This window comes from Eublepharis macularius, chromosome 1 (genome assembly GCF_028583425.1).
Source record: "Eublepharis macularius isolate TG4126 chromosome 1, MPM_Emac_v1.0, whole genome shotgun sequence".
In the NCBI taxonomy this organism is placed as follows: Eukaryota; Metazoa; Chordata; class Lepidosauria; order Squamata; family Eublepharidae; genus Eublepharis; species Eublepharis macularius.
Window position 1 is genome coordinate 66,731,867 of NC_072790.1, and position 15,938 is coordinate 66,747,804.

Here is a 15,938-nt window from a genome sequence, read left to right on the forward strand (position 1 = left end):
AGATGACTGGGGAACGCAATGGCAAACCACCCTGTAAAAAGTCTGCCAAGAAAACATTGTGATGTGACTCCCCCCCACCCCCCGTGGGTCAGTAATGACTAGACATGGGCACGAACGGGGGAAAAAAACCCAAACACCCTGTTTGTTGTTCGGTGCCATCAACAAACAATGAACATGGACGAACTGTTTCCAGACATGTTCGTTGTTCGTGGGGGCCAGAACCCCCCCAACCCCCCCCTTAGCCCCCCTGCCCTCAAACCCACTTACCTGGCTCTTTAAAGATCCCTTTAAACTATCAGCTGGCAAGCAGCAGGGGGGGATTGCCGCCTGCCAGCTGATAGTTTAAAGGGCCCTTTCCTGCCACGTTCAAGGGGCAGGGCTCTTTAAACACACCACAAACTGACTGTCCCAATGTCCAATACCCACCAAATTTGTAGGGGACATAGTCCTCACTGTCCTCTGAAGACCCCCCAAGTTTCAGAGAGATTGCAACCTGGGAAAGGCATGATCAGGTCTCCCCGTTGGCTGTAATTTTCTCTTCACAGTGGCAAAAACGGGACTCTCTGCTGGAAGTACTTTGAAGGGTTAAAGCCAGAAAGAAAGCCAGAAAGAGTTCAGACAGAGTTCAGTCCCTCCCTGCCTCTGGTTGCCAAGGGGATTGATTGCAGCAGGTGCCAGACTGTCTGGCTTGCTGAAGGGCTGCCGAAGACAACTAACCAGGCTTGCAACAGCCACCTGTTCGTTTAGGATGGGGCCTCAGGAACAGCTTGTTCAAGAACAGCAGATTAGGCTGTTCGTGAGTTTTTTCTGTTCGTAATGCTGTTCGTTCCCATGTCTAGTAATGACTCGGTGCTTGCACAGGGTCCTTTACCTACCACTTCTACAAGTTATACTTTTCAGTATCTGCTTACAAAATAATGCTACACTCCCCTCCTCTCCAACATAAAATGCAGGACTCTCACATCAGTTCATACTGTGAACAAGTTTATATTTTATATTTATGTTTAGCATGTATAAATAGATAACATTACTGAGCAGCAACTGTTGAGCAAAATGGCTATGGAATAAACTTTGTAGCGGCAAACCCAAATTTGCTTTTGATCCTCCTGCAGTCAGTCTTCTCTCACAACTAACCTTGTTTCTCCTCCTAGCCTTGCAACCCACCTGTGAGTAAGCTGCAGTCCACTTTTGGGTACTGTCATAGTTTGAAAACCACTGGTATAAAGGAATCTTTTGGTTTCCTGGGTGTTTGGGTGCAGTTCTGTACTCAGTTAACCATACATAATTCCATTGATGTCAGTGAGAGCTATACACACATAACTAATGACAGAACACTAGCTTTTGTCAATATTTCAAAAGAGCAGCGGTTATGCTGGGAGTTATACTATAGATGGTTTTTTTCTTCTTCAACTTTAACTTCTTAGTATCTAAGAAGAGATGGGCTAGTCCTTTTGTCACTTCCTCCAAGAAAATTTATTTTATTGAGATATGTTTTGGAAAACATTTGTAATTTAATCAATGATAGAATACGTGTTCGGTAAAAAACAAAAAAAACCCAGAGAAACTGCTTAATTTCTTTACTACTCTAAAGTAAAGATGATATGGTAAGAATCTGAAGTAGCATCTTGCTTCAATGTTGAAATCTTAAAAAGCAATGTATTCTTGTTTGTGGCTTGTAACTTATTAAGACACGTGGTTATATCTAGTGCGTGCATTCTGTTGGCAGAAGGGCCTTCCCACTGGGGTGAGTGGACAAATTTTTGCCAACTCACGCCTTCTAATTCTGATGCCAGTATTACATCCAGCTTTCTTCCTAGGGTCCTCTGGACTGCACTGCTGACAGCTTTCAGTAGGAGGGAGGAAAGCTGGGCAAGTTTTATTTGACCCAGCTCTGTTCTTGGTATTGCATACTAATAATCATGGTTGCAGGGTTTTTTTTGAGAAAACTCAGTATTTTACCTTTAACATGAGCTCATGCTGAGGTTAATATACTGTTGATCTATCACAGTTTTGTTTTCAAACTTCCATTATTAGAATAAGTTAATTCTTTTAGTGTGGTCTATTTTTCTACAGATGAATAAATACTAAACATTTCATTGTTCTTTTTACTAGAACCAGTGCGAAGTCTGCGGCAGAGCACCCTAGCCAAGCGCTCCAGTTCCTTACCACCTGCTAGCACAAAGAAATCAGCTGTAAAGCCTGGATCTGCCCAAAAGGCAGGGCTGAAACAGCAGGATAAAGGGCTGACCAAGCAGGAAGATAGCAAAGCACCAGACCATCCAAAAGAGGCTGGACACAGGAATAGGGAACCCTGCCAGGAAGAGGAGGCAACAGAGGTATCATCAACTTCAGTCAATTCAGAATGGGTTACACATCCTGCAAAGTCAGAGGACATAGAAATGGAAAGTGAACATAAAATTCCCAATCAAGCAAAAATAGATGAAGCACCCTGTGAACAAGAAAATTTTTCTCAGCTCCCAGGAACCACTTCGCCAACTAAAGAAGCGAGAAGTGAGACTGAGACTGTAGCAGGAAGTGAATGCGGTAGTGTTGGACCAGGAGTGGCAGCATCTGCCCATGCAGAGACTAATCAGATACAGAATAGTCTGACTCAAAAGGAAGGGGAAGAAACTGTAGTTAATGAATTCACTTCAGAAGTGTCTGCAGAAGAAAAGACAGATCATGAACCAGAGAAAGAGCTGAACAAATCTGTACCAGGCAGCAGTGAAAGCAATGAAACTGGAATGGTCGAAATTCCATATATTACAACAAGTTACGAGAATGCAGCTGAGACTGAGGAAACCCTTGCAGTTCAATCCAGTTTTGTGGATGGGAAGTCCGATTGTAGCTCAGGCTTGCAAGCAAGTAGGGAGGTTGCTCATCAGATTAGCCTACCAGAAGAAGACAACCAGCAGTCTTTAGATGATTCTGAAAAGGCTCAGACAAAAAATGATTCTGCAGATAGCACGGAACTGGATCAGACTGATTCTCAAAGCATTGATGCCATTTCTGCAAAATCAGTAACCAGTACATCAGAAGGTAGTGTTCAAAACATTCCAGTCCAAGATGTACCACAGCAGCATAACAGTGAACAGCTGGGAGAGCATGAGAGCCCTGTGCTTGAGGAAGAGAAGCCTGCTAGGACTTCATCAAAATGTATAAAAAATGTGAAGTCGAGGCATACCAAGAGTAAACAAAACAAAACTATAGCTGTCCAACAAAAATTAGCTTCCGTAAACCAAGACCTACATCCTAAAACAGAAGTTCTTCCAGGTATCCGTAGTCAGTCTTCAGTAAGTCTAAAACGTAATGCGGAAGAACAAGGAAATCTGCAGCATTTTCATAAGCCAGTGAAAGTTAAGAAAAAACATGAAAATAAGGATCTGAAGGCCCAGAGCTCTGACTCTGGAATGGCTCTAAAGAAACAGCCCTCTGGGAAAAATGTTCCACGGGTCCAAACCTCAGCACAGGTACAGAAAGCATCTACTGAAAGAGCAATTGACAACAAATCCGTGAGCCGTCAAGCTGGTTCCAAAGAAGCTCCGTCTTTAATCTCTGGATCTGTGCATCCCAAGCAAGGACAGTTGCCACACAACCAGAAACACCCACTTCTAAAAGCAAATAATTGTATTAAAGAAGATGGAGGCGGAGTGAAGAGAGATTCCATAGCAATGCCTATGGATTATTTGAAAGAGGATGAAAAAGAAAAATTTAAACTCAGAAAGTTAGAGAAGAGTCTTCAGCCTCGGCAGAGAAGAAGTAGCAGAAGTCTTTCAGTTGATGAGCCACCTTTATTCATTCCAGATAATATTTCTACTGTAAAACGAGAGAGCTCAGACCACCTATCTCCCAGTGAAAGCAAATCTCTCTGGGTTCCTAGTAAGCAGTGCGGGTTTTGCAAAAAGCCACATGGCAACAGGTGTGTGTGTGTGCGTAGATACAGATATTTTCTGTTAAACCATTTCTGTAATCACACGTTTGCTACTCATGCTCTAGTGCCTATGTCCTAGACTATCTTTTTCAAATTAAACACACAGGAATTTCTAGACAAGTTCTGACAGTCAAAAAATTGTGGTCATCAAAATATTCTTTAGCCATACTTGGTGGAGGAAAAAAATTAAAGGAATTGGGTGTGGGCTGCAGTTAAACGGAGTAGCTGGGTCCCATCCATGTTTGTTTGAAAGTAAGTCCTGCTGAGTTGTTCTGCAGAATTTTCTTCCTAGTGAGCATGTTTCAGATTACAGCCTAAAAGCCAGACATGCATTCCAAAGAAGCTTTTGCTGAGTTTTGCCTGCTGCAGCTCTCCCAACAGGCAAGACATTGTTCAGGTGTAGCTGAGAACTGCGGTGGCACAGCTGGAGAGAGCCCCAACTGTATGGTAGTTGCCTGTCAACTTGCATAAAAGTTTTTTTTAGGAAGTGATCATAGCCTTTATTTCTGGAAGTCTGTAACTTTTCTTGAGATATGTTGCTAACAAACTGGCTACTTGGAAATTTAATTTACTTAGATTTCAATTTTTACAAAATAAAAAAATCTAATAATTAGGAACATAAGAAGAGCCCTGCTGGTTCAAACCAGTGATCCATCTAGTTCAGTATCCTGTCTCTCACACTGGCCAACAAGTTGCTCTGGAGGGCTAACGGTGGAGCATAGAGGACCAGGTCTTTCCTGGTATTGCCTCCTGGCTCTGGTATTAGAGGTTCTCTGCTCCTCAACGTGGAGGTTCCGTTCAGTCACCATGGCTAGTAACTTCTGATAGACCTATTTTCCATGACTCTGTCTAATCCCCCTGTGGCCATCACTATATCCTCTGACAGCAAGTTCCATATTTCAGTCACTCACTAAGCAAAGTAGTATTTTGGGAGAGGAGAAAAATTCTTTGTCCACTCACTTTACCCAGTGCATAGTTTTTATAAACCTCTTTATCATGTTCCTCCCTCAATCATCTCTTTTCTAAACTGAAAATTCTCATACTCTTCAGCCTTTCCTCATTGGAAAGGTACTCCAATACTTAATCACTTTGGTTGGCCAATCTGTACTCTTTCTAGTTCTGCAGTGTCCTTTTTGAGATACAGTGACCAGAGTGGGACCCAGTATTTCAAATGAGGCCACATCATAGATCTCCAAGTGCATTATAATACTGGCAGTTTTAAATCCTGTCATAGAGTTTGCCTTTTTAAGTGCTGTGAGAGGCACACTTGGTTAATTAACATTTTCATTGAGCTATCCGCTATGACCCCAAGGTCTCTTGCCCTCTCATACTAGCCTGTTCAGACCCATTAAGATAGAGTTGGTTGGGATTTTTTTTTCCCCAGCGTGTATCACTTTATGCGCTTATGTGCTTGCGTGCGTGCGTGCTTGCGTGCGTGTGTGTGTGTGTGTGTGTGAGAGAGAGAGAGAGAGAGAGAGAGATGTGCCATCAAGTTGCCTCCAACCTGTGGTGACCCTGTGAATGAAACACCTTCAAAACGTTCTATCATTCACATATTTGCTCAGATCCTGCAAACTGAAGGACTTCTTTTATTGAATCAAGCCATCTCGTTTTAGGTCTTCCTCTTTTCCTACTACATTCCACTTTTCCTAGCATTATTGACTTTTTCAGAGAATCTTGTCTTCTCATTATGTGACCAAAGCATGATAGCTTTAGTTTTGTCATTTTAGATTCTAGGGAGAATTCAGGCTTGATTTGATCTAGTACACACTTATTTGTCTCTTTGGTCACAAAACTCCAGCACCACATTTTAAATGAATCGGATTTCTTCCTGTCAGCTTTCTTCACTGCCCAACTTTCACATCCATACATAATAATAACTGAGCTTATATATTGCTCTTCTAGAAAGGTTAGTGCCTCACCCAGAGCAGTGAACAAGTTAGTGTTATTATCCTCACAATACAGCGGTGCAGCTGGGGCTGAGAGGAGTGGCTTACCCAAGGCCACCTATTGAGCTCATGACAGTAGTGGGATTTGAACCAGTAGAGTGCTGATTCACAGCCAAACCACTTAAGCGCTGTGCTACATCAGTTACATAGTAATGGAGAATACCATAGTTTGGGTTTATCTTGCAGTTAACATAGTAATGGGGAATAGCGTAATTTGGATTATCTTGATCTTGGTTCCTGGAGAGAATCTTATCGTTGAGGATCTTTTCTAGCTCCCTTACAGCTGCTCTTCTGAGTCTCAGTCTTCTGATTTCTTCATTGCAGTCTCACTTTTGATTGGTGATTGAGCCAAGGAATAGAAAATCGTGAACAATTTCAGGTTCCTCATTGTCAACTTTAAAATTGTATAATTCCTCAGTAGCCATTACTTTTGTCTTCTTGATGGTCAGCTGTAATCCTGCTTTGGAGCTTTCTCCTTTAACCTTCAGCAGTAGTCATTTCAAATCGTCACTATTTTCTGCCAGTAATGTGGTATCATCTGCCTATCTCAAATTGTAATGTTCTTCCCACCAGTTTTCACTCCACCTTCTTCTAGGTCTAATCCATCTTTCCTTATGATATACTCTGCATAGAGGTTGAACAGGTAGGGAGTTAATATGTTTCCTCGTCTGACACTTTTGCCAATTGGAAACCATTCTGTTTTCCCATATTCTGTCCTGACCGTAGCCTCTTGTCCAGAGTACAGGTTGTGCATCAAAACAATCAGATGTTGTGGCACCTCCATTTCTTTTAGCACTCTACATAGTGTTTCATGATCCACACAGTCAAAAGCTTTGCTGTAATCTATAAAACACAGGCTGATTTTCTTCTGAAAACCTTAAACTTACCTACACTAAATTTCATTTGTCATATTGTTGCCCAATCATCCCATTCGTGGAGATTTTCCTGGTGCTTTTCATAGTTGGCCTTGGTTTTTATCATCTTCTTGAATAATAATTTTGTGTCATGAGCAAACTTGGCCACTGCACTGCTCACACCCATTTCCAGATAATTTATAAACAACCACCCCCAATACTAATCCTTATAGGACCCCACTATTTTCTTTCCTCCATTGCAAGAATTGCCCATTTATTTCTACTTTTTGCATTCTGCTATTTAACCAATTTCCTATTCCATAAGAGAATCCTTCCTCTTAGCCTTTACAGAGGCGTGGTCTGGGGGAGCCCAGTGACGCCTGGTGTGGGCTTTTCTCGCCTGGTGTGGGCAGTTCTCTTTGTCAGATGCATCTGGCAGGGAGAGCTGTGGTTATCGAAGGCTTATACTACATAGGAATTGGATGCTTTTACTGCTGCAAACTAACACGGCAAACTGACTCCACACCAAAAGGAGATGTTTACATTTACTAGCAAAGGAATGTTTTGGTTGCCTCCCCGCTAATTGCATCCTGTCCCCTTCTGATATATGTCTCCTTCTCTCCCCTATCTCCCCTCCTCTTCTGTATTTGACCAGTTTGGATCATGCATATGACGAAGAGAACTTGATTCTCGAAAGCTTATGCTACAATAAAATTGGTTAGTCTTAAAGGTGCTACTGGACTCTTTTTGATTTTGCTACTACAGACTAACACGGCTAACTCCTCTGAAGCTTTTTTAGAGTCTTTGAGGAAAGTAAATAAACATGTAGATAATAATGATCCGATAGACATTATATACTAGGACTTTCAAGAGGCGTTTGACAAGGTACCTTACCTTTTCAGAAGCCATGCTGTTTCTCTAGCTACATAATAATTAGGTTTTTGATGACAGTTCCTAAATAATTTTCCTGGGACTGACATTAGGCTAAGTGGCCTACAATTACCTGTTTCCTCTCTGGGCCCCTTTTTAAAAATTGCTGTAACATTTGCTGCTGTCCAATCTTCTGGTTCAGTGACAGATCTTAGTGAGAAGATATACAAGTTGATAGATCAAAAGTATCATCTTTGAGTTCCCTAAGAACTCCTGGGTGTTTGCCATCAGGACCTGGAGACTTTCAGTTTTGAATTTCCCCAGTAGGTCTAGAAATTCATCTCTCGTCACCTCAATTTGACTCAGTTCTTCAGACTCCCTTCCTGAAAATCATAGCTGTGGAGTGGATATGTGCCCCACACTTTCCACAGTGAATACAGATGTAAAGAATTAATTTAACTCTCTGCCAACTCCCCAGCTTTCCTTAGCATTTTCTTGATCGGAACATAAGCAACACAGATCTTTCCTGCCTACAGGTCTAGTATCAAATATCTAAGCTTGTTAAGCTAATTTTACAAACTCGCTGTATCTAATATTGAAATGGATAGCCCTTGAGCCATCACAAAACCTTGGCCACCCATAGAGTCTTTCCATACCGGGAGGACCTCCCAGATTCACAGAAAATACTAGTTTGTGAATTAATTGGAAGGAAACAGTCTACAAAAACCTTCCTGATGAGAACTGAACTTGCAGAAGAGATAGAATGCTGACAGCAGATGAGCCTGTTAAGCCAAAAAGGGGGTGGGGAGAAGGGAAATGGGCCTTCTTCAAGTCCCTGAGAAAATATGCTTGTGGGAGTGGCATTTCCAAGTTGTCCTTCCCCCTGACCATTCATTATGGACCCTATTTTGTGGAATAATCTTACATGCATTGGATAGAATTCATGTAGGGATAAAAAGCCATTACATTTCTTTCTAGATATGAAGAAGCTATATTCTAATGTTCATAGTTTTTTATGGTGAATTCTAGTGTGCTCTTGACAGTTCCAGGAAGAAAATCTTCTGAAATGCAAAAACAATCTCTGCATTTACAAATATTATTTAAAAATTGGCCTTCCCAAACTAATGTGGGTTTTAACAAGTTTTTAGGGATGAAGTAGGAAAAGTAAGCTGGTATTTAAAAATGGAGGGAGGGCAATTCTGTAGGGCCTGCTAGCCCCAGTACCTTTTGTGAGAATCTGCAAGCTTTGTACAAATTATGAGAATCTGCAAGCTTTGTACAGATCCGCAAGCTTTGTGTTGCCTCTTTGTGTATATATGTGGTTAAGTTGCGTTAATACCGCAATTTTTTTTCTTCTAAAACAAATGCATACATACTTAAAGAAGGAGCAGTGTATTATTATTTTTAAATTTAAGATTAAATATGTGGGCTGGAGATCTTCCAATTGTCACAAATGTATGCTTGCAGAGAAATTGCCATATAAAAATACGTATGCTTTGAAATATATTTATAGCTTTTAATTATTTTAATTACCATTGAAATTCTTAATATGAGCCAGTTGGATTATTCATTAGTGTGTGTTTGTTCTTTTAAGTTCTGAAAATGAGTCGCTGACTTTTAGTCGATGGTCTTTGGTCCTTCACTTAATAATCATGTCAGTATATCAATCTTTAAAGAATATTTTAAATGTATTGCTATAAATGCATTTATTAGTATTTATGTAAATGCATGGTAGCTATATAATCTCTTCTAGAAACTGAATTACTTCCCCACCACCACCACCTAATTTAATGAGGTGTCCTTTCATTTTAAGTTCTAAATTTTAACATTGTATGTGAATTGGAGCTTTCAGAGACTGCTTAAAATGATTTTAGTTTCAGTTCTGTGTTACTTAGGTACATTGAAAATACTTTTTCAGAAGATTTGTTTGGATAGAGGAATCATTTGTTAACAATAAAAATGGATGGGAGCAAATCACTGATTTGCGAGTACAGATGTAAATGTTGGACAGTGTCAGGCTATCAGATTTCAGAATTACCATTACAACTGGCACCTTATAAAACTCACAAGCAAAGGTATCTGCTTGTTGGAATATTCTAGAAGTGAATTGTGCAAAAAAAACAAAGTACAAGGCCTAGTAGGCAGCACATCATTTTCAAATATTTGTCTTCATTGTGTGAATAATAAAATAATTACAACCAGTAGTATCTTACATGTTTTACAAGTGAACTGTAGTATTTTTAGCATTACTCTTCATTAGAGATGGGCACAAAACAAACCATGGAACAACATTCCGTACAGAATGGCTGGTACGAATTTTTCCAGCTGTTCCGTGGCCGGGATCAGAGTTTCACAGACTCCGCATCAGTTTCAGCCCATCGGCTGAACCCAGCGTTGAGTCTGTGAAACTGACAGCTCCTGCAGAGGAGAAAGGGGCTGTCAGTTTCACAGGCCCTGCGCAGGGTTCAGCCGATGGGCTGAAACTGGCGTGGGGTCTGTGAAACTGACAGCCTGTTTCTCCTGCTGCCCGGGCTGTCAGTTCGTTAGTTTCACAGACCCTGTGCTGGAACAGTGCGGAGTCTGTAAAACTGTCAGCCCCGGCAGCAGGTGAAAGAAGCTGTCATTTCACACACACACCCCCCCCCCCCGCTGCTGGTTCCAGCCAGGCAGCAGAAGAAAGGGGCTGTCTTTTTCAAACGCCCCACACCAGCTTCAGCAGTCAGTGCAGGGCAATTGAAATGCCACGGAACAACAAACCACGAACTGGGAAAAGGTCGGAAGTTTGTGGTTCGATGTTCCGTGGACTGCTACGAACCACGAATCATGTAGTTTTTTTTTGTTTGTTCTGTGTCCATCTCTGCTCTTCATATAATTGTTACTGTGTTTAACCAGGAACTCTAGCTACATATGTTAATACTAGAGAGGTATTAATAAGCTGACAGCAGTTTCTTAATTATTTTTCTCTGTAGTAATCATAATGTTTTTTTTGCAAATTGTCTCACTGTAGAGATAGCAGTGTGAAACTTTGGCAGATAAAAATCCTCTTTGATTTCTACACACAAAGTTAGAATTGCCAAAAAGTTCTTTAATACAATGAAACCATTTGTTTTACCTAACTGTGGATTTTAAATCCACAAATAGCCCTTGTCCATTCTAATAATTACTATAGGTCTCTGTATTTAAAAGCAACAGTAAACTCAAAACAAAAATATTGGGTGTTTTCTGCAGTGCCATATGCAATTATGATGTATTTATCTTAAATTTTACTCGCAAAGCCTGCTCAGCATATATTTCATTTTACACTAAAACATTTTCAGTTATTTTTCTCATGCAGTAGTTCAAATGTGAGGGTTTAGATTATTGCTACCATAAGCAGATCTTACAATTATGCCATTGTCCAATGCTCTGCTGTAGAATAGGTCTTTAATCTACATATATACATAGACAGAAAATTTGCCTTACCAAAATGGCTCCCAATTTCATCCATCTTTGTACACTCTGGTCGCCCCCCGGGGGGGGGGGCTTGGAGATATCCTGGAATTATACTTCAGAGATCAGTTCTCTTGGAGAAAATAGCTGCTTTGGAGGTGTACTTGATGGCATCATACCCCATTGAGGTCCCTCCTCAAACTCAGAGTTGGCAACTCAGCTGTACACAGTGAACCATTGGTACAGTTCCTCTTCAGATTGTTGGCTAGATTTACTTTCAGAATTGATCATTGTACTTTATTTTCATTAGTTGTTGATACTGGGCTGCCTTTTATGTTAAACCATTAAGGGCATATTTTTATGAATATGGTTATTTAACAAAGTATGTTAAAACATGTTGGCCAATTAAAATGTCATGCATTTTGTACAGTCATGCTTCCACTGTGTTTGCTGCTTCTATAGAATAACTTGTTAGGAAAAAAAGAGCTAGTTGTCATCGTCTCACGTAGATGTTCCTGAACCCTGCTACAAGACAAAGAGATCTTTGCCTAGAAGAATGGGAATGCAAATGAAGATCGCCTTTTTCACATGTGCATATTTTATTTATATGAAATGGAAACCCTTGAATATGTTGTACTGTGGTATGGTATAAATGTATTAAATGGACAAATGCTGTCCTCTGTAGTTGGCTTGATAAAATCTGTAAGAACAATTTTAAGGTCATAATGTGTATTTTTTAATAAAATTATTTTGAGTGGTGTTTTCTTTATAAAAACCAATTCACCATGAGGTCTCTCTTGCTTTAGCTTGTCCACTTCCCACTTAACAACTTATTTGAAAAAGATAGTCTGGACATTTATATGTTTAGAATTATTTTATCCTGTCTTGCAAGATGGAGATTTGTAAGCATGAGAGTAGACTATGGGTTTTAATAAGTGCAAATCCACCAGCAGGCATTTGTTTTTACTCACACCTGCTGCAGGATCTTTGACTTACATTAAATAAATAATAGAGTTTGTCACATAATATGGATAATCAGAGCATTATTCCAACTTCTCATTTTTGTATCTTGTTCACTAAATTTAACTATGTCCTCATGATTAATATATTAAGACAATTTTATTTTGTTTTTCTTTTGCAGTGGTACATCTTCTAATCCAGCCTTACAACATGGTTAATGAGCTTGGACATCAAATTATGAAGCAATCTACAGCCTGATCTTTTAGTGGTAGCGGGCCAGAATGTTGAATACTGCTACAGTCACACAAACCCATAAAAGCTATGAGAAGGGAATTGTTTGGTCCTTTCCAGTTCTTCCCAAATGACTTTCCCCTTCTAAAAACTGACACAAATTTCCTTCCTTTGTTAAGTGGCATTCGTTATGAATAGCTGTACTCCACTCTCATTAGCTATACCGCATTACTCATTGTAACACTAGAACTTAATTCTCAAATGGTCAAAGCCTTAAAATGATTTCAGAAAAGCAAATTAGGACTCACGTGATTGAGGGAAAATAGCTTTTTCCACCAGTGTCTCTATTTCTTACGTTAGTCTATGATGCAGGAATAAAGAGCCAGTGAATTTAGGCAGAAAAGCAAAGTTCTTTTAGTATACTGGAAGAATATATGCGTGGTATAAGTACGCTTAACTAAGTTTAGACAAATACGTAATCTCCATCTGCAGATTTGAAAGCTAATTCAGTTTGATGGCTAAGCAGCAAAATCTGGAACTTGTGTTAGGCATTTGTTTGGAGTGTTTGGGTTATTTTTATTTTAAATATTTTATTTATTTTTAAATATTTATGTTGTACATCCCAAAGAGCTCCTGAAACAGTTCACCTGTTACCAGTGGAAGGCTTTATAGTGAGTCCATCTTGATGGAATTTCATATTTTGATTGAAACAGTTAAGTTCCCCTTAAAATAACAGTATATTGAAGAGGAACCAGTGGCTTACTTTTCAATACTGTACAGATACTCTTTTTTAAAATGCCGTTTTGGTTAATCAGAGTCTCCCCCATCATCATGTAGATGATCATGGTAATTACTCTTTTGATTCAAGACCTCATAAACACTGTTAAATCACCAGTAGTGCTTAAATGTTCATTTCTTTAGACCTCCCCATTTATTTCTGCTGAATATGCCCAGCAATTAGACAAGCAGTATGGGTAATGTGTTAGTCCATACAGTATTACACATACGGGCTTCCCATAGTTTTCTGTGAAAGAAGCTCCTTTAAGTATACGTGAATTCCTTTTTGTTCATTTACCACACTACATATTCAAAAATGTTTGATTTTGACTTGAAATCTCCAAATTCTTTTAAATAAAACCCACTTTCCCATTTTATATGTATTTATTGTTGCGTCTAGACATCACATTTCTGATTTCTGTCAGATTTCTAAAGTAAAATGAATAAATATAAATATTTTCACACCAAATCAGAATATAACAATACCAATGGCTTTCTAAATGCCATTGAAATCACTAGGACATTTACAAGTAATATGCTTCGGTGTAGGTTCAGGGTGGATGACTTTTTCCCTTTCTAGTTTTAGAATAAAGGAAAGTCGGAGATCTGAAATACCGCTATCTAAAAGCTCCATATGTATTTCCTGCTCTTGAACATGAAGAAACCATTAATGGACCATTGATGTTAATGCATATAACTCATCACTAGCAGCCAAGTGGTCACATGTTAGTATTTACAGAGATCCAGATAATTAAGCTGGCCTCTTGAAGCAATTTTGATCTGAATTTGCAGTGGTTTCTCTTGATGGAGCTTAAATTGGCTTTTGTGATATCGATGTCAGTGCATAATTGTCACTGGCATTGTAGCTTCGGGAAAGCATGCCAAAATTTCAGGTCCCAAGCTGTAAGTGATATGCAGGCCAGCCAAGTATATAGATCACTTAAGAAGCTACGACACAAGACTGTCATAGGGTGTATGACTAGAGGGATGTGAGTTTAACAGGGCAGGTATAGAGTAGGGAAGATATTGAGGATTTTGTACTACTGTGCAAAAAAAGTGTTGCTTTTATTGGAGTGCTTTAACGGTAGGGCATCTGTCAGAAGTCAGCTCTTAGGGCTTTGCTCAGCTGTTTTCTCTCCATTTTGTTTATTAGAACTTCATGAAGGAAAATCAAAAAAGGGGAGGATATGCATAAGTATAATGATATCCCCCCACCTCCTTGTACAATCCTATGAAATAGTATTTATTACATTTTGTTCTTTCAGTAGGATTGAGAAGTGTTTTACAAATTTTCTAGGTTTTCTCTCTGCATTTGATACGGTTAGGTGTGAGTTGGAGGGGTATAGATAAAATTGCACCTTAAATATTTAAAGATTGCAAAATAACATGGGTGCTGCCCGGTTTTCAAAATGTAGTCTTTATTTGTACAAACTTAGGTGATTGTAGCAACCTATAGTTTGATAATATATTATTAACCTATAGAGTTGCAAGGCTTTTAGAGTGTAACAGTAATTATACTCTCTGTATGAAAGACATTTTTAGAAGATGCATGTAGTCAACTTGAGTTATCTTTTTATTTTCCTTTGAGTTTCATGTGTCTAAAAAAACATACCTGTACAAAAACTGAGTGTATTCTTTTCATATTCAGACTGTGTTAGTTTTCAGCTACTGTGATGACAGCTCATTTTAATTTAACTTTGGCATCTCATACCATGTTGTAAGGCTGGAACAATAGACATAAATTTCAACAGTAAATGAGATGAACACGTTCTATGTTCTGTAATTCCAGAGGGGTGGCTGTCTTAGTCTGTTGCAGCAAAAATAAACTTAACGAGAATAGCTTAAGCTTGAATAAAAATTTGTTAAAGGTGCTAACAAGACTCATGTTATATGATCAACACCATTGGATACCTTGACTGTGTTTCATATTTGTGTATTTATTGGTGATTTTTCTCTCCTTTTGGTTACAGGTTCATGGTAGGCTGTGGTAGATGTGATGATTGGTTTCATGGTGATTGTGTTGGGCTGAGTCTTTCTCAAGCCCAACTAATGGGAGAAGAAGACAAAGAATATGTATGTGTGAAATGTTGTGCTGAAGAAGACAAAAAACCAGATGTCCTTGATCAAAACGTTCAGGACATACAAGTAAAACCAGAACCAGCTAGAGAAAGTAGAACAATGGACTGTGAGAAGCCTGGGATATCAAAGCAAACTCCCAGCTGCCCACCAAATAAAGCAAAGCTGGGGGAAGACAGTATGAAGCACAAAGTCAAAATTTTTAAGCGGGTAAGAAATGTGTATATATGTATGTGTAAATAAACAATTATAATTTGTAATATTTATGAGCAATAGTAATATTGATACTTTGTTTTTAAAATGTTTTCTGCTAAATGGATTAGTGTGTAACATTTTATTTAAAGAATTATCCTTGTTCTGTAGTATCTACAAAAGAAATACTTAATTTTTTCAGTTAATCACTTCTGAGGCAGCCAGCTCAAGACAGTTCTCAATGAAAGTAGAAGAGGGAGGGAGCTGCCATGCATTTTCTTATAGAAGAGAGGGAAAATGGCTTAGAAAAATTTAGTAAAAGCTTTGCTGGACACCAGCACTGTCAGTCAAGACAGTGGATTGGATTGGGATTTTCTCTAACTAAATGACGAGTCTTCTGACTTCCTCCATTGGGAGATTCCGTACTGCAAATGAACAGTTGGATCTAACCCCGTGTTTTGGAAGGGGATATAGTCTGCTTTTCTTGAAATTATATTGTTACAAAGATTTTTCAGTTAAGATAGACCACAAATTGTAAGAAATAAAAACCACCGTGTTATAATGAAAAGCATTTTTAAAAGGAGGGGGAAAATCAGTGTGAGCTATGAGTTTTCCAATTTCAGTTGGAATATATTCTCTCCCAAGCTATGTTGTATCCACTAACCTGGT

The 15,938-nt window shown here is 39.1% G+C and overlaps 1 protein-coding gene across 8 annotated transcripts in view; it reads left to right on the forward strand.

The window, feature by feature from the left end:
- Window positions 1-15,938, forward strand: part of PHF3 (PHD finger protein 3) — a 49,104-nt gene that overhangs the window by 19,823 nt on the left and 13,343 nt on the right. For 5 of the 8 annotated variants that reach the window (XM_055001159.1, XM_055001332.1, XM_055001497.1 and 2 more), the window contains 2 exons: window positions 2,113-3,919; window positions 14,972-15,287. In XM_055001159.1, coding sequence (XP_054857134.1) covers window positions 2,113-3,919; window positions 14,972-15,287 — 2,123 coding nt within the window. Of the gene's footprint in view, window positions 1-2,112; window positions 3,920-12,207; window positions 13,727-14,971; window positions 15,288-15,938 lie in introns of those variants that run through there. The other 3 variants (XM_055001741.1, XM_055001577.1, XM_055001662.1) reach the window with 3 other exon arrangements.